Source organism: Corvus kubaryi, unplaced genomic scaffold (genome assembly GCF_017639235.1).
Source record: "Corvus kubaryi isolate FWS band 111438036 unplaced genomic scaffold, C.kubaryi_AGA036_p1.0 37394, whole genome shotgun sequence".
Taxonomy (NCBI): domain Eukaryota; kingdom Metazoa; phylum Chordata; class Aves; order Passeriformes; family Corvidae; genus Corvus; species Corvus kubaryi.
The window spans coordinates 10,785,140-10,806,989 of NW_024581133.1; the positions used below are offsets into that span (position 1 = coordinate 10,785,140).

The 21,850-nt window shown below is 42.5% G+C and overlaps 1 protein-coding gene across 14 annotated transcripts in view; it reads right to left on the reverse strand.

Annotated features, from left to right (window-relative positions):
- MEGF11 (multiple EGF like domains 11) overlaps window positions 1-21,850 on the reverse strand; it is a 256,970-nt gene that overhangs the window by 61,442 nt on the left and 173,678 nt on the right. For all 14 annotated transcript variants that reach the window (XR_006017856.1, XM_042039041.1, XM_042039040.1 and 11 more), the window contains 2 exons: window positions 19,770-19,982; window positions 12,254-12,428 (listed from right to left, as the gene is read on the reverse strand). Coding sequence is in view for 13 of the 14 variants with exons in the window: in XM_042039041.1 (XP_041894975.1) it covers window positions 12,254-12,428; window positions 19,770-19,982 (388 nt within the window). In the remaining variant the exon portion in view is untranslated. The remainder of the gene's footprint in view (window positions 1-12,253; window positions 12,429-19,769; window positions 19,983-21,850) is intronic.

Here is a 21,850-nt window from a genome sequence, read left to right on the forward strand (position 1 = left end):
CAATTAAAAAAATCCATTCCTAAAGTGCCAGTTACCTAAACATGGTTATTAAAAAAAGGAAAGAGAATTCAATACAGAAAGCAGGTAAGGGAGTGCGCCCTCCCTCCCGCATCCCGTAAATCAGGGCAGCACTTGCTGGCAAAAAAAAATCTAAACTGACTTTACAGCACTTGAATATCTGCCTGGTTTAGTATTTAGGCTTAACTGCAGAGCCCTTTAGTGTCAGGGAGGCAATGAATACAGCATCATATAATTAAATGTATTCAGAAGGAAAGTAGTGTGGAGAGTACAAAAGACGATCATCAACCTCTGAACAAGAATATTTTTTTATGCAGTCAGCACTTTTCACCTAATAGAATATCACAAAACACATTTATCCAGGAGGGACCTCTCCAAAAACAGCAGATTGGATTTAGACTGGGTAAACCAGGTAGATTATCAAGGCAGATAAATCATGTCAGTTCCAGAGGGATTACTCATGTCCAGTGTGGGGCCAAGCTGGGAAACCAAGTCCCCTCTAGTTAAAGCAATCGAAACCTGGAATTTAAACCTGGAATAGGGCCACTGCAGATTTATACAGGTGAGGCAGGGAGCAAACTCTCAGAATATTTTAAACTTAACCCTGGGGAAGCTGTAAAGACACAGACATCTTGGCGGCTCATTGCTGTCACTATAACCAGCTTTGATCAGCTGCTGTTTTAAAATGCTCCAAAACCCATGGCCAGATCACAATTAAATATCCCCAAAGGTAAAACAGCTCAGTCATCACATGAGTTATTCCAAGTCAGTGGGAATTATTTACACCCCTGAGAAGTATATCCCTGGCACATGTGTTCTCCATGATGTGCCCAACAAGCCACTCATGTCCAAACTGGGGATAGAAGGTGGCTAAATGTCAAAATACCAAACCACAGTCCTTGAATATACTGGTGAGGATTTTTAAAAAAGCTCTTTTTTTTGCCTTTTCTAAACAGAGGCATCAAAATTGGGGTTACCACTGTAGCAAAGTGAAGATTTGGACACACTCTGTGCACTTCCATCATTTCCTTTCCCAGATTTGGGCAGCACAGACCAGTGGCTAACAGGAGCCATTTGGAAATACAGACTAGAATTTCAGTGCCAGGCAGTGACCTTCAGAGTGGGAACCCAGAGCTGCCTGTGACAATTCTGCCCCAGCTGTTTTACGGAAGCACCTTTGCCTGGATATTTGAGATGGTTTCTGCTCTATCCATACAGCCTGAGTGGCACAGTTCAAGATCCACCTTGTAAAACAGCTGTGGCCTCCTGACTTTTTTGCAATAATAAATGTGGGCTCTGGCTGTCGAGTCTGAACAGTTCTGCAAAAGGACATCAGCTAAAACTGGAAATAAAAGGTATCATTTATACCTTCATCCTCCCTGATGTTTTCTGGCAAGAAGATCCACAGTTTAATTATAAATACAAAGGAGAAGAAACATCTTTATCTGCTTGCTTCAAACCCACTGCCTGATTTTTAATTGGGAACCTTCTTATACTGTGATAAGTAGCAAGAATGCATTCCTTCTTCCCCTTCCCCCATGGAGTGAGACCTCTCACATCCCTACCCTCAATGACCCCTTCTCTAAGCAAAATCATCCTACTGTTACTCCCATTTTATGGGAGCCATTTCACAACTTAATTACGCATTCAGTGAAAAGCACTCTCTTTGTTTTTAACCTGCTGTGCAATCATTTAATTGGTTGGCCCTTGTTCCTGTGTTATTAGAAATAGTAAATAACCATTCCTTGTTCATGTTCTGTGCACCATCCCCAGTTCCACAGATCTCTATCGGATCCCTCCTCAGCCATCTGTTTTCGGAGCCGAGTTCCCGCTTATCAAGTGACTCTATAGAAATCATTCCATATAAAAGATGATCTTTGTCCCCATTTCCATTCTATCCTTTGTAAGCAGGAATCAGCCAAGCTGTGTGCAGTAATTTGAGAATTGGATATATTATGGGTTTACACAATACCAAAAATATGGCTTTTCCATCCTGTTTTATTCTCATCCTGATCATTCTAACTATTCCATCAGGCACTCTGGATTCATCTGAATTTTTCAGACTCATTGAGGGGTTGAGTTTTTCAGAAAACTACCCACAGTGATTGCCTGATCTCTTTCCCTGAATAGCAGGAATTAAATTAGAACTCATCTTTTGTGTATTTACTTAACATTATTTCTCTATCATCTATTACTCTGCATTGTTAAACACTGAATTTCAACATACCCAGTCATTCAGGAATAGGAACCTTTCCCCAGATTTGCTACTGCCTTGACAATCCCAATAGTTTTGCATTATTTGCAAACTTTCTTTTAGAATTCTTCCACAGCTGCACTGTAAAATTAAGGACAATGTGCAAGCACAGTCTCAAATCAGTCCATCAGTGCACACTTGAACTCTTGTCCGCACACCAAAAAACTGAGTCCAGGAGGAGCCAAAAGTGCTGGACACAGCAGAAATTCTCAGCTGGCCCCTTGCTACGAGCACTGGAGCCATGGAAGCAGCAATGTGGATGGAAAACACAAAGGAACAGGGTTGATGATGTGAACAGCTGTGGTGGACCTTGGTGCTGAGCTGCAGGATCCACAGGGGAGAGGATCAAAGCAAATAAGAAGCATCTAAAAAAGAAAAGATGTAAACTCTAAAGTAATGGGCTTTGTGATGTAATTCTGAAAAGCTGGTAAATAACTGGGTGACCACACACAGACAGATATCTCCTCCAAACTCTCACAGATACTCCTAAATCCAAAACCCCATGGCAAAAGAGTTCGAGATCTGGTAAAATTTCAGTTGCTCTTTGGCTGAAGAAAACAAAATCAGGATTTTTCATTTATACATGTGTGATTGTAAAGGACAAAGTCTTTGACATTACAGTTGCACAGAAAATAAAGTGCAAATTATTTAAATCCTGTCCTTAGGAAGTTTTAATCAAGTTAGTTTGCAATTTGAACTACCAGGAGAGTCAGCTACCAATGCTTTCATGCATAGATCCACAGATAGTGTGGATAAAGATATATACATTTGGAAGCCTAATAGATGACAGGAGACACTGCTATCGGCAAGCAGTTCATCCCTCTGCAAAATTCAGATCAAATATTCAGTCTGAGCAGAATATTGAGCTCAACTGGTTCTGAATGAGGCTACAGGAAGGGAGATGCAATTTGACACAGCCACATTGCCAATTAAGGATAAAACACACGAAATATGTCAACTAGCAACAAAGGCAGGGGCTTTCAGGCTTTCTGTACCAAGTTGGTTCCTTTGGACCCACTTACAAACACTTTGGAGTTATTTGGGTAAATAAAACTGCAGCAGAGCCCAGTAAAAGTAAATATGAGAAGAAAGAGAAGACCTGGGACTTGCTCAGAGTTCTTATCAAATTACAAACTCCATCTGTGAGTGAATAAGTTCTCATTAGTAGAAGTAGACAATGAGGCAAACCCCCCTCTTGTGTATCTGGGACAATCCCACTGAAGGCAGCAGTTGTGTTCAGGTAAACTGACAAAGTAGAATTTGAGCTGTCACAGACAATTTCTGCAGCTTGTGCACTGACAAGAGAGTGAGGAGAGAAAATGAAATGGAATAGCTCATAAAAGGCTCTGAAAAGTTCCACTGAATTCAAAGAAAGGGCTGCAGTTTGCACAGCTGAGCAGGAGCCACTGTGTCCTGTGCATTCAGTGACCTTGTTAAACACTGCGGTACAATAGTTCACCTGCTCAAAAGCATCCACCAAATGCCCTGAGGTGGGAGCAGAGCCTTTGTTCCTGCTCCTGCAGCCGGATGCTGACAGGGGCACTGCCAGGCTTTGGGAAAACACAGGCTCCCGAGCTCTGCAGCCGCCGGTGCTCCCGCAGAAATCTCTAATTGGTCCAGAGAAGCTTGGGAGAGAACAGCACCAGGCCTGACTGACAGCACTGATATAAAAAACCTATATAAAACTGATATAAAACACTGATATCAAAATCAATAGGGGAGCGGCTTGGTCTGAAAGCCTGGAATACACAGGTGGCCTCCCCATAATGATCTTCCCTGTTGGCACTGGAATGGAGATTATCTCCTCCTGTAATTCAGCAGAGCCAGAAGAATCCATTTGTGAGTTTCTAAAATCCTGGCTTAGCTCACATCCAGCTCCGTTGCACTGAGGTGATGTCCATTGTTTCCTGAATGGCGTGTGGCAGTGTCACCCCACAGCTGGACTGATTTTCCAGCTTCACCTGCCATTTGGGAAGGGTGAAGGACAAGCTGGGTGGCCCACAGTGCTCATGAGGAGTGCTGCTCCAAAAGCTCTCGGTACCTGTGCTCTGTGTGTCCAAAAAAAGCCCTACAGGGACCTCGAGATGGATCACACAGCCACATCACCAGGCTTGACCTGAAGCAATGGTTTGTGAAGGGAAATGGTAAAAAGGCTCAATGTGCCAGCAAATTTGCTGGTGGCTCCTGATGGAAATAGGGATTGTGATGTACACACTGATCCACAGGGAGCTGGACTGAGACCAAGTCATTCCATGCAGGGTGCTGCACAGACAAGGGAAGATCATTCACAGTCTGTACTGGTCACACCGAGTAGCTTTGGGAGGAAAAATTTTATAGACTGTTATTAGCCCCAATGGACAACAGAAAAATCAAAGCACAGCCATTGCATACACTCAAATATGTTCTTTTGTATGCATTGGGAAGTGAGTAAGAAAACTCAAGATGTCAACAATAAAAAGGGACATCAAGATGTGATTCAGAGGCAGTTTTCATCTGGTCTATGACTGCACAAAACTCTTGATAAGTGCAAATGATCTGCGATCAGTTCTATTTATGTGGAAAATGTACCAAAACATTGGGTGTGAGGTGTTTTGATTTCTGTTTATAAACTCAGACCTTCCAACTTGCAGCCCAGCTGACAGGAAAAGTTCTGTCCAATGGGAAAATATCAATTCCTTCATTTCAAAAACATTTTCCCAGCTCACTCTTGGGCTGTATGGAACAGAGAGGGTTTTGTTGCCTGCTTGAGATCCACTTCTTGTTCCACATCCACTTGTGAAGTAATTTGTAAGCTTCAAAAAACTATCCGCTGAGCTTTCAGACTTGTCTCTATCTAGAAGACACCAAGAAAATGCAAGTTCAAAGGAGAGTGCATTCCTCAGAGACCAAAACCCCAAAAGAGGGATCTGGGATGCAGCCATAGTGAGTGTAGGGGGCCTAGTTGTGTCGTTGTGACAGACTGATTTTTACCCACTTTTTAAACACCAGGTGAATGTAATTTTTGACTTCCATCATGGTTTCCCAGGGCACAGCTACATCTTCCATTTTTTAAAGTTATTTTAGTTGAATTTTCCGTATCTCTGCCTTTCACATCACCTCCAGACCTAAAACTGATACTGATATCTGTTATCAGAGACTGCATTTCCTTCTTGCTGGCTTCAACAAAATGAGCCTCTCAAACCTGCTCTGAACACTTTGAATCTTCCAGATCTTTTGGTGATTCTTCAGCTGCATCTCACTGTTCCCTGTATCCAAGCAGGGACTTCCTCTCTTGAGCTGCTTCTGGGATCACCAGGACAGTCCTCCTGGGCTGGCTTGGCCTTTCCTCTGTCTATGTCTCTTTACTTCAGGGGTAGCTGAGGAATTATTCAGGGCTACAGTGGGATATTCCCAAACTTCTTAAAATTAACTCTACTAAGAACTTTTGGATAACTGAGGTGAAACAAAGGAAAAAACAATAACCAGGAAAGAGTTCAAAAGCTGGGAGAATGGGAATCAATTTCTTCTATGTCTTGACTTAATACTCAGCCTTTGCTCAGGCAAAACTCTTTCCTTTTTTAGGGAATGTGATCCATGGTACTTTTAACCTGGTTATGCAGAGAGAGATTAAGTGAGTCTGAGGTCCATGAGCCCACCTGAGCGTCCCTTGCCCGGTAAAGTGTCAAAGGAGACCTGAAAGCGTTACTGCAGCTGGGCAGGAGAGGCTGGAGGACTAAGGATAGAAATCTGTGGCAAACAAGACTCTTGTAGCTCCACAGCTTCTAAGACAACTTGTTTTACTTTTATTATCAATGAATAATTCATGCCCTGCCAGCAGCAGCCCATGCTCAGACTCACCTGCACAGTGAGGGTGCCTCTCCTCATCCCCTCTGCCTCTGCTCCTCTCCCTTCTCCGTGGGTTTGAGACATTGGGTCATGGACACAAATGGGAAACCAGTGAGAAGAAAATGCATCTTCCCCCTGCACCCAGGTAATTCATGAAATGAGACCCTGCAAACCATTCCTGCTGCCTGTGATACTCCAGTTAATTGGACAACTGCTGTGCCAGAAAACCTCTCCCCCACCTACAGCAAGTAAAATTTATACTGGTGGCTGGTAACAAGAACATCTTGATAAAATGGTTGAATTTATTTTATACCTAAAAATGAAAAGAGCTCTTAACAAAGGGGGGTAACTGATATGTTCGGTAAATCAAGGATAAAAGGACACAGGCTCTATTGAAGATTTTTTCCCCTGGTCTTTTCTTTTTAAACCTTTTGATGAGATGCCCTGTTGCTCTGCAATGAGCTTCCACTGAAGTACTTTTGGAATTATCTCAAAGAGAAATGGATCATTTAAATGAGTTAAAGCCCCCCAACCAGATCTACTATCTTCAACCTTACGTTCATTTTTTATATTAAGAATTTTGTGAAATTTAGAAAATAATTTTACTACCGAACCACGGGCTTATAACACAAAGAAGTCTCATTCATTTTTTCCCTGGTTCCTTCTGCAGTGGTGAAGAATGATACATTTAGAATAAAGATGAAAGTTAATATGTAGAAGAGAGGGAATACTCTGATAAATTTGTACCTTGTGTGTTTAGAAAACACCTACAGGCAACGATGCTTCAAATTTCTCCAGACCTACCTGGGACTTGGGTCCTTCAGGGAAAATTCAATTGAAGATAAGATAAGGTGCTCCTCTCTATTTATTCTGTTTTTTTCTTTTAGACAACAGAGAGAATTTTAAAGAGGTAGGACAGGAGGACAGGCTTCCACTTTTCTTAATATAAAGAGTGTTTTTTTCTCTCCTGTATGTTTTTTTCAGGGAACAAGAGATGTGGTACGTGCCAGAAGGAAACCAGTTATGGCTGGAATACTGGACTGGACCTCTAAGTCCTTATGACCTCTAAAAACCATAATCATGGTCCTCCTCATTCTATGGAAAAGTAAATTGGTCATTTTACTCACTGAGTAGGCACAGAGCAGACTAAGACTGGTCTGAGTCTGTGTGTGGGTGTTTGTACTGACCAAGAGATTATCCATTACAAAATTTGGTGTGCATTTGCTGTGCATTTGAATAGCTTTAGAGCACTATAATTTATACTTATTTTTACTAAGTAAAAATACTCGAGCTACTGTTCTTTGTGTGTTACAAGGGCTGATTCTTACTCAATGTGCAGGTAGGTTGTAAAGTTTTACTCTGATGTAAACTCTGGGAGCAATTTTTACCCCTGTGGTAGAGAAAGCATTATGTTGAGAAATTCAGGCATGCCAGACAAAATTATGGACTTACAGATCGAAATGAAGCCTGTGTTTCAGCGCTTAAGTGCCCAGATTCCCACTGAGCCCAGCCAGAGATCCATACACATAAGCACCTCTATCAGGATATATTTGAAAGGCATTAATTGTGCTTTTAAAATGCAATTTTGATGCAATGCCAACAGGAGATGCAAATAGCTATAGATGAACAGTACTGGGATAAATCTTGTGAAGTTTTAGGGAATCCAAGAGTCATTCCAAAAGCTGAAAAATCTTCTAGTAAGAGATCACCACTGCTGTAGTTTCCATGCTTTGCTGAATGTGATTGGCTTGTGTGGGATCTACCAATACAGTGAATAGAGAAATGTCAAAATGGATTCTTTCATTTTGGTGATGAAGTGCTTGCTCTGCTTGCCAGCACGCAGGGTTCAATAAAAGCAGACAGGTCTTCAAAAAATAGCAGCATAAATAGATGAATTCTTTAAAGTAATATAAGTTCTGTCATCTGGATGTGAAATATAGACCTAAGTGCCTGCCGAAGTAAAAGCTGACCGCACATTCCACAGAGAAGTGTTAAAAGTTTTCTCGGAGTGTCTTGGGCTGCGAAATGTTTTAACTACGTCTCTCCTTGCCACAACACACAGAATGAAAGCATTTGAAGTTAAACTCATTTTTCAAAAGAAGACAACAAAGCATCCATAAAGAAACAAAGGCATAGCCCGGGATGAGGTCTCTAGATAGCCACTGGTTTCAGGGAAGCTGCAATTAGCTGTGCAATGGAGAAGGTGAACTTAGTTGTATTTCAATAGCATTTATAATGATTTCAGCAGCTAAAATGCTGATAGGTATGTGCAGGGGGTTGGTTTCAAGATTTTCTTGTGAGACACAAGGTCAGGATTCCTGTGGTCTCCTGTCATATTTAATTCATATCCTCTGGCCTTCTCCACCATATTTATTGAATTACAGGAATAAAATTCAATGAACCAAAACCAAAAGAAGATAGAGAGGACACAGCAAGTCCTGATTTCTTTTACGTCTCTCCTGCACACCTGAGTTTAGTGGACTTGTAGGAGAACATGTTGGAGCAGAATTTGGAAGGAAGGGAGGTACAAGTTAGTACAACCCCTCTCGCCATCCCCATAATAGCATCCAGGTAATTTATTGCAAGCAGCAACCATTTCCACGTGGGAGTGAGGATCCAATTTCTACCAGTCAAGACTCTCCCTGGGTGCTTTTTAGGGCTAATCTGTGCACTCCCTGCATGTGTTTGCCAGGTTCCTTCTGGTCACAAACGAGATGGCAGCAGAACAGCTTTACAAAACCATTCTTCAGAAGAGCATTCTGGCAATTCATCACATCAGTGCTACGGGGAAACCCTCAAATATGTTAAAAGTCCCAGATGCAGGGAAATGCCCTCTTGGCATGCTTGTAATGGTGATTCCTTGCAATCATCTGAGTTAAACTGATACAGCCATTTCCTCCTTTACAAGTGGGATGCAGGAAGCAAAGCATTCCCAACAGGCCTGTGGAGCAATGGGGAGCAGCTCTGTGATTTTGGGGAAGATGATTTGGTTGTGTCTCCTCTGCTCCTATTATCCTGTTTTTATTGTCCTGTATGCTGCCTGTCTGGGTTGTGGACCCCTCAGTCAAATCCACACCCAGTTCTGCACTGTGGTTCAGAACCCACAGAGGTAAAACAGACCCATCCCTTCGTGTGAGCACAGTCACAGCAGCACCTCATACAAATACCCTGTACTGGTACCCAGTAACAGCTTTACAACATTGTCATTTGGGTTTAGAGCCAGACACGTGCAAATCTGGCTCTTGAGTCTGACCCAAAATATTCATTGAAAAAATAAGACAAAAAATGTTTTGAAATTCTACCCTAAACTGCAAGCTCACCACTATTTAGCTTTGGCATTTTAATTTTTGGAAATGTCACAGCTAATAAATAATGTATTTTCTTTAAGCTACCATATACATTTTTATTTTACAACTTAAATCTTCTTAAATTTCCAAAAATTAAGTGCTCTGCTCACGTACATGGCAGCCTATGGGATGGCTGCCTTTTCACTTAATACATTTAATAAAGGTGACCAGATGCTTTGTGTGTTTAATGGCTTGTTCTGCATCCCAACAAAATGTCCCTGTTTTGGCTGCGAGAGCAGATGATTCATCCTGAAACCCAGCCCAGCTGCCCTGACACAGGCAGGGTGAGCTAAAAACCCACCATCTGTGCTGGAGGAGTGGGCTGGAGGAGTGCTTTGTCAGGAAAACACTGTCCTACGTTGGGCACTGCATATTCTGGGTGGCCAGTAATCCCAAAGTCCTGTGGGTCCAACCTCTCTGCCTTTGCAGATAAAATTCTGCAGTTATATCCCATCTCCCAGCATATTCTCTTCCTTCTCCCTGTCTTAGAAGCCCCTCAGCCTGCTCTGCCCTAGGATCTTGTGTAGATCAAATATTGCTGTAAAATATAAGATGTTGCTCCTGGTTTTATTCTTTACAATTATGTGGCAAAATTCCTGCCTGTGTGGCTGCCTCAGCCAAGCCTCATGCTTGAAAAAGCAAGAGGGATTCATTATGGCTTTTGTGAATAATTAGCTCTGCCCAGCTCTGCATTAGCACCACTCCACTGCCAGCTCTGCCAGAGGACACATCCTGAACTCGGAACAGGTGCTCGCAGACTCGCCCAATTCAAGGGCAAAACTCTATCCCCAGGCAAAGCTCCCCTGCTGCCTCAGCAAGAGCCAGGCAGGAATATCTGAAGGGAAAGCCTGGCTTGGAGTGTGTCATTGGGATAAGGCACTTCCAGCCTGGTTCTGGCCCCACAGCCTTTTCCAGCTCACCTCCTCCCTGCCCGCAGCATCCCAGCAGGACACCACCCTGGGGTGGGAGGAAAAGGTTCCCAGCAACTTTTCAGCACAGCCTGTGTTCTGCAGCACTTGAAAGAACCATTGCAGTTCATCTGGCATGCACACGAATGACAAATATGCTTCAGAGGCAATAAATTAGCAATTTCAAGGCTTTACTTCCCCTCATGGACTAATTGCCAGAGATTATAGTATATTATGTGAGAGCAATGATACTAATGCCTAAATATGCTTCAGTGATTATAGAGCTATCCTCAATAACCAAGCTGTTTAAATGTCAATGCAAGAAAGCTCTTTATTATGAAATTAAATATTATTTTGAAGCAATGCAATAGGAACTTCCCAGGCTTTCTGCCTGCACTAATGCTGCCTTGGGGCAATGTATATTGGACAATGTATGCTTTTTAAAAATGTGTACAGTTAAGGGTCCCTAAATGCTTTTGTGCTGCAAATTTGGACAGCATTCCTGTTAAGAAGGAGGATCTTGGCATCTTTTTATTTTGTAGTTGTTACTGACATGCTGCTGCCTTCATCCTTCCTCCACTTGTGCATCAAGTGCTGTATAGAGAAGATAAATTCTTGTTTTCTGTTTGTGGACTTGGGAATCAAACCTCAAAGACCTTTTCTTCTTTTTTTTCCCCCATCTTTAAGTACTGTTATCTTGTATGCATGCGTTTGAGTACAGCCCCTCACACCTAAATAAATCTGGCAATATCTGGCATTGAAACAACCCTTGGAAATCAGTGGAAGCTCCAACTTTCAGGTTCAGCTGCTGACACGAGGCAGAGAACAAAGGTATCTTTAAGCCATAACTCCAGCTGCACAGCCCTGCAGATGCTAGTTGGGGATCACAAGCTCAGGTGTGGAACTAGAAAGAAAGGAGGCTAAAAAGTCTTTGGCATCTCACTAATCTCATACAGGACCTCCACACTATAGATCTGTCACAGCTGTGCAGCCTGTCCCTTGATTTCTAGTAAACTTAGTATTATAACTCATAGTTGTTACAATAGTATAGAAAACATAGATAGGCCTGTGGGGACAGATCATGTAAAATGAAAGACACAGAAAGCCAACTGCTCATGAAGTTTGGTGGAATTCTCTCTTTAAAGTATTTTTCTTCCTTTAGGAAGTATCATTTCTTAAACACAGCCTGCACTTCTCCTCCACGGTGTGTTCCTGAAGAGGAGTGGCTTCATATATAGATAGGCAGGGAACTTGCTTGCAAGAATTCCATTCTGCCCAGCCCTAGCAGGACTGGACACCGGGATCCATGTCCCAATACTTTCTGTTGCAGCTTGGCAATTTTTAACTCTGAATTCTTGATGTTTTCATCTTCGCTGGTTTCTTCAGCCATTTTATATCTCACCTATAAAATGTCATGCTTGTTTACCTCAGAATGTTTGAAGCTCTTTCTGATGCTCAGGTAAAAGACACCTGCCACACAGGCTCAGAAAAGACATAAATTGCTCTATCATTTGTAACATTTTAAAATATCTTCATCTATTAAAATCACAGTGTGACTGACAAGGAACATGCTGAAAGGCCATGAGAATTCTTTCTCTGCTCTTCCAGGCAGACAATAATCTGACACCTTTTCTGTTATGTCTTGACTTAGAATATACTATGGGAAACCATACCTTTATCTTTATAATAGTAATAAACTTTGAACAGTGATGTTAAGTAAATAACCAGCAGCCATACATTGACACCGCTCAAAGGACAGTGATGTGGACTTAGCACAAAATGGGTGAAAATCACCTGCATTTAGCCGCTTTTATGCAAATATTATTTCAAACAAGGTTAAAAACCTCTTTTATTTTTGCAGCCATTTTATGAACCCCCTCCCCATGGCCAGCCCCACTCACCATGAACCCTGGGGCGCAGGTGCAGCTGCCAGTGATGCTGTCGCAGTCGGCCCCATTGTGGCAGGGACAGGGCACCTGGCAGCCCTCGCCGTAGTAGCCCACGGGACACGTCTCATTGCAGTAGAGCCCAGCCCAGCCAGCCTTGCAGCTGCACTCCCCAGACAGAGGATGGCAACTAACGAAGAGACAGATGTTAATGAAATGTGGGCAGGAAGGAAAAATACAGCCCAGAACATTTCACATGTCACACCAAGAACAGCACAAGCCTGGAAACTCTTTAGGGTTGTGGACATGAGCAGCTGTATAACTTGGGTGGTGAATAGGGAATCTGGTGCTAAATAGCACAGCATTTCTTACCATCTGGGAACTGCCACAGCACTGGGTAGTTTACACCTTGAAGTCTACGCTCTTCCATTTTCAAGTCAATGTGACTTGGATTACTGACATCAACCACACCATTAATCCTTACAGCTATAGGGCAGGTATGTGCTGTACTATTTGACTGTAATACAGCCAGCTAAGAATGTTCAGGGATAGGAGAAATTCCAGTGGGTGGAGGAATGCAATCAAGAGAGCTGTGAAGATGAACCTTAGTTCTGGGGCACAACATTCCTATTCTATTCTATTCTATTCTATTCTATTCTATTCTATTCTATTCTATTCTATCCCATCCCATCCCATCCCATCCCATCCCATCCCATCGCACTGCCATTTGTGTTTTAAAAGCAAGTGCCACCTCAGCAGAACTTTCCTGTAGGCACAGGTAGAAAGGAAAGTGCTTTGGAAGGGAAAACTCTCCTTGGAAGAAGAATTTTGCAGGGAATATTCAGCCGTGGTGACCAGAACTGATCAGTACCTGAAGCCTTGGGATTTACTCAGGACAGGAGTTAACAGGAACCTTGGGACTAAGTCACAGCTGTGCAGGGAAATGAGTCAAGTTCCTTTTTGCTGGATAATGAACAACATTAATCCTCTGGGTTTCATTTCTATTCAGCCAATTCAACACTGTAGTGAGAGCACATGGAGAGAAAAGGAGAAAGGAGAATCGAGCCCAGAACACTGGACAATGCCTGGTACTTCTCCATCTGTAGGTGGAACACTCACCCCTCTGTTCCTCCTGCATGAAACAGTTTATCTTTATTTGGCATTTTTCCTCCTTGAGGTTTCCTTAGGGCACCACCTTCCCACAGCAGGAGGCTGGGGTTGGGACTGGGAGAGGAGGGGAAGGCTGAAGATGTGTTAACTCCTGGTTTGAAGGGATGGAGGTTTCTGGGAGATGTTGTCTAAGGCCAGCTGGGAGTGTGAGGCTGCACCTGAGAGCTCAAGATGCTCTGGGGCCTCTGCACCACAGCACTGCACAGTAATGGCACTGTTCAGTCCTCAGTGAGATGAGAAATAATATTGCCAGAAATCTAGTTGTCTTTACTCTCAGAACAAGAAGAATAGACTTCTGCAAGGTGGGATCTCTCTCTGGGCCTGTCTCCTGGTTTTTTTGCATCACAGGAACAATTTCTTTTCCTTTATGATTATTTATTGCTACAGTTTAAGATTGTAGACATGACTGAATAGGTTTCTTTACACCTATAAAATTAATATTGTATATGTTAATTTTCAAGGTAACCTCATAAAACGTAATTTCCAAGTACGTTTCAGGCAATTACTGGTAGGAGAGGTTGGTCATATAGTGTTGCAAATAAAAAGGATCAAATTTTCTAAGTGTCAAATGTTTCATCATAAATAGTGTTTTACTGACTAATTAAAACAATTCATCAGCCTAACAAACTACCATCCATGAAATTCTTCTGACAAAGCAGTCCCTGAAATTATGGTTTTTCACAAAGCCCCTCTTAACATTTAGATGAAAATAATAAAAGCTCGGGTTTCCCCCCTGTGTCTATTAATCATTACCTAACAGCAGCAGAAAGCTCAACATTAAAGAGGGATTTTGAACTGAATTTTGTGTTTCTCTGTTTCCACTACTACTACAGGTATCATGTGCTTCCATGAGAACTGCATCTGTTAGCTAAATTAAATCTTTCAAAGGTAATGTATGACCAGGGCAATTTGAATCAGTCTATGACAATTCAGCAGAAAATACTACACTCACTAAGAATTTTTACTCCGAGGTTGGCTCCTTCATCAGCAGGGACAGCTTTTTTTACGTGGGATACAAGCTATGGATTAAGGACTAAAACTCATCCTGACATGCACTAAAACAAGAATCAAAACCAAACAGGCTTTCCTTTCTCCTCCCTGAAGACAGGGAACTTGGACCCAAAACAAGGGCCAGAAGAAGTCTGAGAGCATATTCTGCCCCATGCTTCATGGGACTGTGAGCCAGGAAAATCTGATGCAGATGTTTGTGTCCCTCCATCCGTATAATCTTCCCATTGAAGAAAGGATAATTTTGTTATCAGCCTGAGCAGATCAGGGTTTTGTTTTTCTCCTAACTCAAAAGCACTTGTTTGACAATCAAGGTGCCTGATGCAGCATTAACTTGAGGAGGGTTGAGATTTAGATGGTTTCCCAAACTGCAGAAGGCAGCTGTTCTCTTCCAATCCTGCCAGGGAATCTTGGCCACCTAACTGATTCTTCTGCCTTCATTTTTCCCATTTCTAAAATGATGCCTTTCTTTCTTTGGAAACCCTTTCAAGATCTGCAGCTGATATCACTAAACAGTACAAAATTTTTATATTAATTCTTTTTTCTCTCTGGTTTGTATGAACTATTCCAGTAATTAAAGTGAGCAGAGTTACATGCAAAATATATTGCAGCTCATGATGCAGAAATAGTGCATGTGTGGATATATGTGTGTGTTAGGAAGGTTTCTCTTCTGCTGGCATTTTGTACGACTACATTCTGGTCAAATTACATAGTTAGATATCTAACAGAGCCTGGAAATTCATCTATCACCCATCCAAACATCCATGCACCCAGACCGCCCAGTGAGTTACATGATATTTGGACTGATGTTGAAAAGTTTGAGGTAGAATAAAGCTTGAATAGCAAATACAGCTAGAAATTTGTATAAATACCTGTATAATTCCTCCCCTCCTGTTCTGAACGCACCTTCCTGTTGTGTATGTCCATGTAAGATTTTGCCAGCAGGGGTCACAGTGCATGTGAAGCACTTCTCCAGCCCCCAATAAACTGAAATGAATGAGCACAAACAATTCCTCTGCAGAAGGATCACTGAAAGGATGGAAGAGAGAAGGGAGGGTTCCAAATGGAACCCAAAGGCAAACCCACCACCATCTGTTTTCCAACCCTTGCTGGGAGCAGCAAGGGAACCTTTCACTCTCCAAAGACTTTGGCAGTGTTATGCTTTGCAGTTTGCATTGAATCTTAACAACTTTTATTTCTTCAACTCTTCTGCATCACAGGAAGAAGCAGGGTAGAAACCAGGAGTGAACGCAGGCAGCCAAGTGTTCCTGTGGCTCCAGGCCAAGCAGAGGTGGAACAGAGCTGTCCACAGCACATAACAGCGCTGAAAAGGAAAGGGTTCCAGGGCTCCTGCTGCACTTTGAAAGCTACTGTACAATCCCTGGCTTTTGAGCCACATTAACAGCAATAAAAGGTTAATTTTTAAAAATTTTATTAGCTGAACTGAAAAGCATAAAGGCATTTTTGACCTTTAAATTTTTTAAGCATCTAATTATGAGGAAATCTGAGGAAACCAGGTAAATTTCTCAAGGCAAATTTGAAAAAGAAATGTTTTAGACAGCACATCCTGTTCCAAATTCTGAATTTGTTCTCCACACATCTTTCAGTCAAAGCAACACCTTCTCGTTGAATTTCCTGACTTTCTGTTTGTACAGCAGCACCAGTCATCTCATTTTCATTAACAACAGCCTAATCCTTATTAGGATTAGGTTAAAACATCCTGTTTTATGGTGTCCACACTACATTCATTCTCCTTTGCTGAAATGCCTCTTGCTTTAAAGCAGTGGCCACAGTGAGACTGCAGGGCCACTGCTTCAGTTCAGCACGTCTTCACAGCCGGCCTTGTCCAGCACATTACTGAGTCAGATCAAGGCAGAACTTCCTGAAAGCTCCATGGGGTTTGGTCCTCCCCAACTTGCCGGTGTTGAGGCAGTAACTGGAGCCTCTGGAGATCTGTCCATTCCATTTGACTTTGTCCCAGTGTCTTCCTTCCCTTCTCACGTCTCTGACCTAGGAAAGACATTACCAAGGGCATATGGCTCCCCAGGCTGCCTTCCCCCCATTGCTCAGGAAGGGTGGGTGGCCAGGACTATTCCAGCTGTTCATTTCCCTCCCTGCCTGACAGAAAAAACAAGCCAGCATTATTCCTTTCCAGCCACTGTAGGCTGTCTCAACATGGGCTTTTTGCAGAAGGGAGATTTTTACAGGTGTACCCTTTCCTGTGGAAGGACAGTCCAAGTCACCACCACATTCTAAATCACCTAATTGTGGGGTTGTTCAAAGTCCTGTACAAAGTGCCTTTCAGTGTGCTTTGATGCAGAAATTATTGGATGGTGTCCTTCAGTCATTACCATGCTGGAGGTTAGACTAGATGATCACACCAATCTCTTCAGACATTAAAATAGATAGATCTATGGAAATGGAAAAGCTGATTGTGTGTTTCCTGCTGTTCCTCCTCAGCTACTCCTCAAAGCCCTCAGAACTTTCTGTTCCAGTCAACTCTCCAATAACCAGATCAAATGAGACAAAACCTGGGACAGGTTCCCTTCTACAAGTGTTTATATAATTATCCTACAACTTGGGGACCACAAGAGCTTAAACTGCTCCTGGGGAAAATAGATGGCTGTGGGTAAACGAGTCACTTTGGAAGAGGCCTGTTTCAGCAAGGACAAACACTCAGGGAGGAATGGGAAGAGGTGGGTGGGAAGAGAAGTGCACTGTATGGGACTGCTTAAACAATCACCACAAAGATTTGTTCAGAATACAGAGTGCCTTTGGAAAAGGTCATTTTCCATCAGCTCTGATGCTCCTTGGCTCAGCAATTGACAGCACTCTGCAGAGCTGGTGGAAAAGTGGAGAGCTGAAATCCCATGGATGAATGAAAGAACATTTACCCATCTACAGCTTGCTGATATCTCTTTGTTCCATAACAGCAGCGATAAGATGTAGGAAAAAGGGAGATTTTATCAATAGAAAGACCAGACTCATTTATTAAGGAACCAGAGATACCATCTCAGCAGAGGATGCTGCAAGGGAAGCTGACGGAGCAGTGTTGAGAGAGAAGGAATAAAATGTTCCCATCAGACAGCAACCAGGCACAGGCAGGGTGTGTGGGAATGACCACACGCCCAGAAAAGAGCTGGGAGAGGATTCAATCCTCCCCCTTTCTGAGCTCTCTCAAACCTCTCTGAGACCTCTTCTTTCCTCACAGCTGGATGATACAAGCCCGTCTTTTCAGAAAAGATCCTCTGGCAAACTCTCAGAGCACCTCACAGGTAGTTCTGAGTAACACAGGGTGAATTCTTGCACCCTCAAACCCACAGTCTTACTCCACCTAAAAGACTCTTAATGAATTGAGCATGGAGCTGAGAAACAGCAGCCAAGCTCAGCCTTGCCTGTGGCCTGCAGTCCCTCCACTCAATTTCCACCTTTCTGGAATACAGGCACACAAAAAACAGGTTTCTGCAGGCTCGGGGGGGTGAAGACACATGTGTCAGCTGCTGAGCACGAGCATATTCTCACCCTCCTGTACACCTGAAGAGTTTACACTGAGGAGCAATTCAGCTTGGATTTACCACAGGCTGGAGCCACACTCGCTGGCAGGAGTGACACATAGGAATTTATCCCTCAGCTCACTCTGCAGTAATTCCTGAGGCAGCCCCCATCCTCAGTACAACACAGCACTAATCTTTCGTGTATAATGTGCTGCTCATGCCTCAGGGATGGTATTTTTTGCAATGATTTCATGATACACAACATCATCAGAAGCGATGGGAGCCTCTTGTACAGAGCTCCCTGGGAGCCTCAAACTGTTTGGATGCTGGCTGTCAAACCCAGTTGTGCTGGAGCTCTCTTGCTGCACAGGAGTTGTATCACCACAATTACAAGTTTTTAAATAATCCATTGTGAGCTCTCACTTTCAGTTAAGCAAAGCCTCACAACTCAGAGCTGAATTCACAAGGAAAATCACCTGTTTATTTCCAAGACTGAGACAAATAGGGTCTATCTCAAGTGCACAGACAGATTTGCCTGAAGTGTTTGTGTGTGTCTGTGTGTGCACACAAATGAGGTGCTATTTCTTGCATACATAATTGAGTGTGTTTATATTTTAGCAGCAGCAACATGGCAAGGTGGGTTTGTCATCATCAGCAGGACAGTCAGGTCCCCACCCGTCTGGTTGGAAATTGAAGAATGTCTGTATCAAGGGCATGTTTGCTTGGGCATCAATTATCTCCACCTCTCCCTGAAGACTACATAACCCTAAATTGGCTCTGCCTGCTGAACAGAAATGGGCAGAAAAAGGAGGGAATCCAGTGGAAGCTGAGCGGCTCAGCATCGTGCAGGTGAGGAATTGTGGCCCCAGAACATCAGACAGCTCAGGCCAGGGGGTTTGGCTGTGCAGGCTTCCTTTAATGCAAGACAGGGAGTGAGGATTCTCCAAACAGCAATTCCAGCAGTCAGTAAACAAGGCAAGGAGTTACTAAAGGTAACAAAGAGGGTAATAGGGAAGAATCTTAAATTCTTCCTCCTTTTCAAGGTTTGGAAAACTTACTCAAACCTGCAACAGGAAAGTAAATTCAAAGTGCTCAAGTCTGTTTGTGACTCTGTATCATAGTAAAGAGAACCTCAAGAATCAGATCTTACAGCAAAAAAGGGAATAAAACATCAAACCCTGACCTTTTAAGCGAGGCTCATTCCACTGTAGGTATAATTCCCTGATATTTATTTTCCTGAATATTTCCCACAGACACATAGAGAACGAAGAGCAAAAATAATCTCACGTGAGGAGTCTGTTTTGACAATGTCGACCATGTTATAGTTCCACAGACTGGCTCAGGGATATTGATTTCAGTCTATTTATACATCTGCCTCAAGTGTTTCCAACAAGGTAATTTGCCACGAGACATCAGCTGAAGCAAATTAGGTTTCATGTTGAAAGTCCCCTTGCTGTCTATAGATCTAATAAGAAAACCCATGTCATAAAAAGAGGCAAAGTCATGGACTTCCGTAAACATGTATCTATTTTTTAAACTTCAGTGGGTTATTATCCACACATATGGGCATCATCGGGTGGTTCTTATGCCTAGAAGACTTACAGGATAAAGCTTTATGTCAGGCTGTTTCAGGTGTAACCGGAGTTGTTAACAGATATGTGCTTAGTATCTGGCTGCATTGAGGCTTATGGTTCCAAACCTGAGGTCATTTAAATCAAAGTTTTGCAATCCAGAGAAACACGCTGTGATTGTACTTAAAAACTACAGAGAAAAGGACAGTAGCTGTAGTTAAACTGATTTTTTTCCCAATGCTTTAATTTGACCAGTCCCTGCACTAGAATATTACATGATGTACCTACCTGAGGGTGTTGGTAATATTGCAAGGGCATCTCTTGTTGCATTTGAGGCTATAAAACCCTTCTGGACACATTCTTTCCTGGCAGTGAATGCCTTTGAATCCAGGGTCACATATGCAGGCTCCGTTGACGTGGTAGCACTTGGCCCCGTTCTGGCAGTCGCAGGTCTGTGTGCACTGGAAGCCATAGGTGCCGATGGGACACTCCTCCTGACACCTGCCATGGGATGGGGGAAATAGGATCCAGTCACAGGCACAATCTCATCAGGACATGGCTTTTACACAGGAACCTTTTTGTTAATGAATTAAATACAAAATCATTGCTCATTTATTTAAGTAATGTACTGCGAACTGATGGTATCACCGGAGTGATGGGATATCCTGGGCTTGCAAATTGCTGCTAAGAGAAACTGCATTCATCCATGCCCAATTATATCCTGCTAAATTTGCATTAGTTAATATTACCTTCATTTAAAAGTGTGTTCTTCTTTCCTGGACCCTGACAATTGCGTTCATCAATCGTAAGACTCTGATAGGCAATAAAATACTTTACTATAGAACTCCTCACCTGTTTGACTTCTCTTTATCACAGAAGGACTGTGTACCTCCCTTGAAAGCACATGGCCCTTTCAGCGAAGAGGAGGGTTAAAAGGGAAAGTGTATTTAGCAATATTGAGCAAAATGTTCTCCAGCAATGTTTTAGTGCTGTCATTGCACCAGTTTTATATCAACAAGGAGAAAAGAAACCCCTTTGTGTTTTGTGTATGTTCTGAGTAACTAAAAGCTTAAATTTGCTTTTCTTCTCCTACTCCAGGGTAGCTCAGTAGTATAAAATCTCAAAAAAATCACTTTCATGCTCCTTAGTGGAAAATCTTCTTAAAAATTGCCAGCATTTTTAATATTTGATGCACATAAAATTGGAACCTGCAAACACTTCATATGGGTTGTTTTAAATTGCACCTTCCATGCACTGTTAAAAATATCTCCCTACTTGGGTACATTCTGAGAACTGCCAAAAAGTCTGCTTCCTTGTCCTACACAAGCAATTTAAGAGACTATTTTCTACTTGGAAAAGCTCACCTAAGGTCCTGAAGAAAGCAACTGATTCTGTGCCTGACACAATTCAGTGGTTTCAAAATTCTGCAATGAGATAGTACCACAGTTTACATGATCCACCGTGAAATACAGATAGGCCTTTTCCATTAATAAAAACAGAAAAAGAAGCCCAGAAAAGCCCAATTCCCTTATCACATGGATGCCAGGCATTGGAAATTGCCTATCAGCATTAATTTAAGCCTGAGCATTGATTAAAGTGTATACTGTAAACTCAGTGGATGGAGGCAATTGTTAAATGTCTTTCTGCAGGTCATTTCACAGCTGGCAGGTGAGAGTTAATATAATGATCAGTAATAAAAGATTAATGTGTGATGCAAGCCAGGCAAAACTGCAATGAACACAGGCAGTATATAAGAAGGGTATTACTTTTGCAGCTTGAGATTATCATGTTTTACTAAAAATAAATGAACACAGCAAAGGGCCTGGCTGGTGATTTAATTCCAGCAGGCACCAACACAGTTGCTGGTTGCAAATCCGAGTTGAGGAGTTCATATAAGACCCAAAGTAAGAGTAGTTTGGGACAAAGAGGGAAAGAGTCTGGAGAAGCACCAGGGAGAGAGAGCCCTGCTGCTCTCAGGGGGCTCAGCTGCAAATGAAAGAGCCAGCAAAGAATGGGAGCAGTAGGGCTGGAACACTTACAGCAAATGAAATGCAAGGAGGAACAGTGAAGCTCCTCATGTCTCCACTGCTGCACAGACCCTGGAGTGAGCAGGAGAGCTCTGTGCTCCACGGGATGAATTCTTAGTCAACAGTGCACTGTATCATTCTATATTTATAGAAGATGAAGCATTACCTATCAGGGAGAAAAGCATCTGGAAATGAAATATTGACGACCTAATCCATTTACATAATTAGCCTTTTTCTACTAACAATTTAACCAACTTATTTATTTGGAGATCAAGCAGCTACCGCTAATGAATTTTATACAAAGAATACTAATAATGACTCCTCTGGAACATGAGAATAATC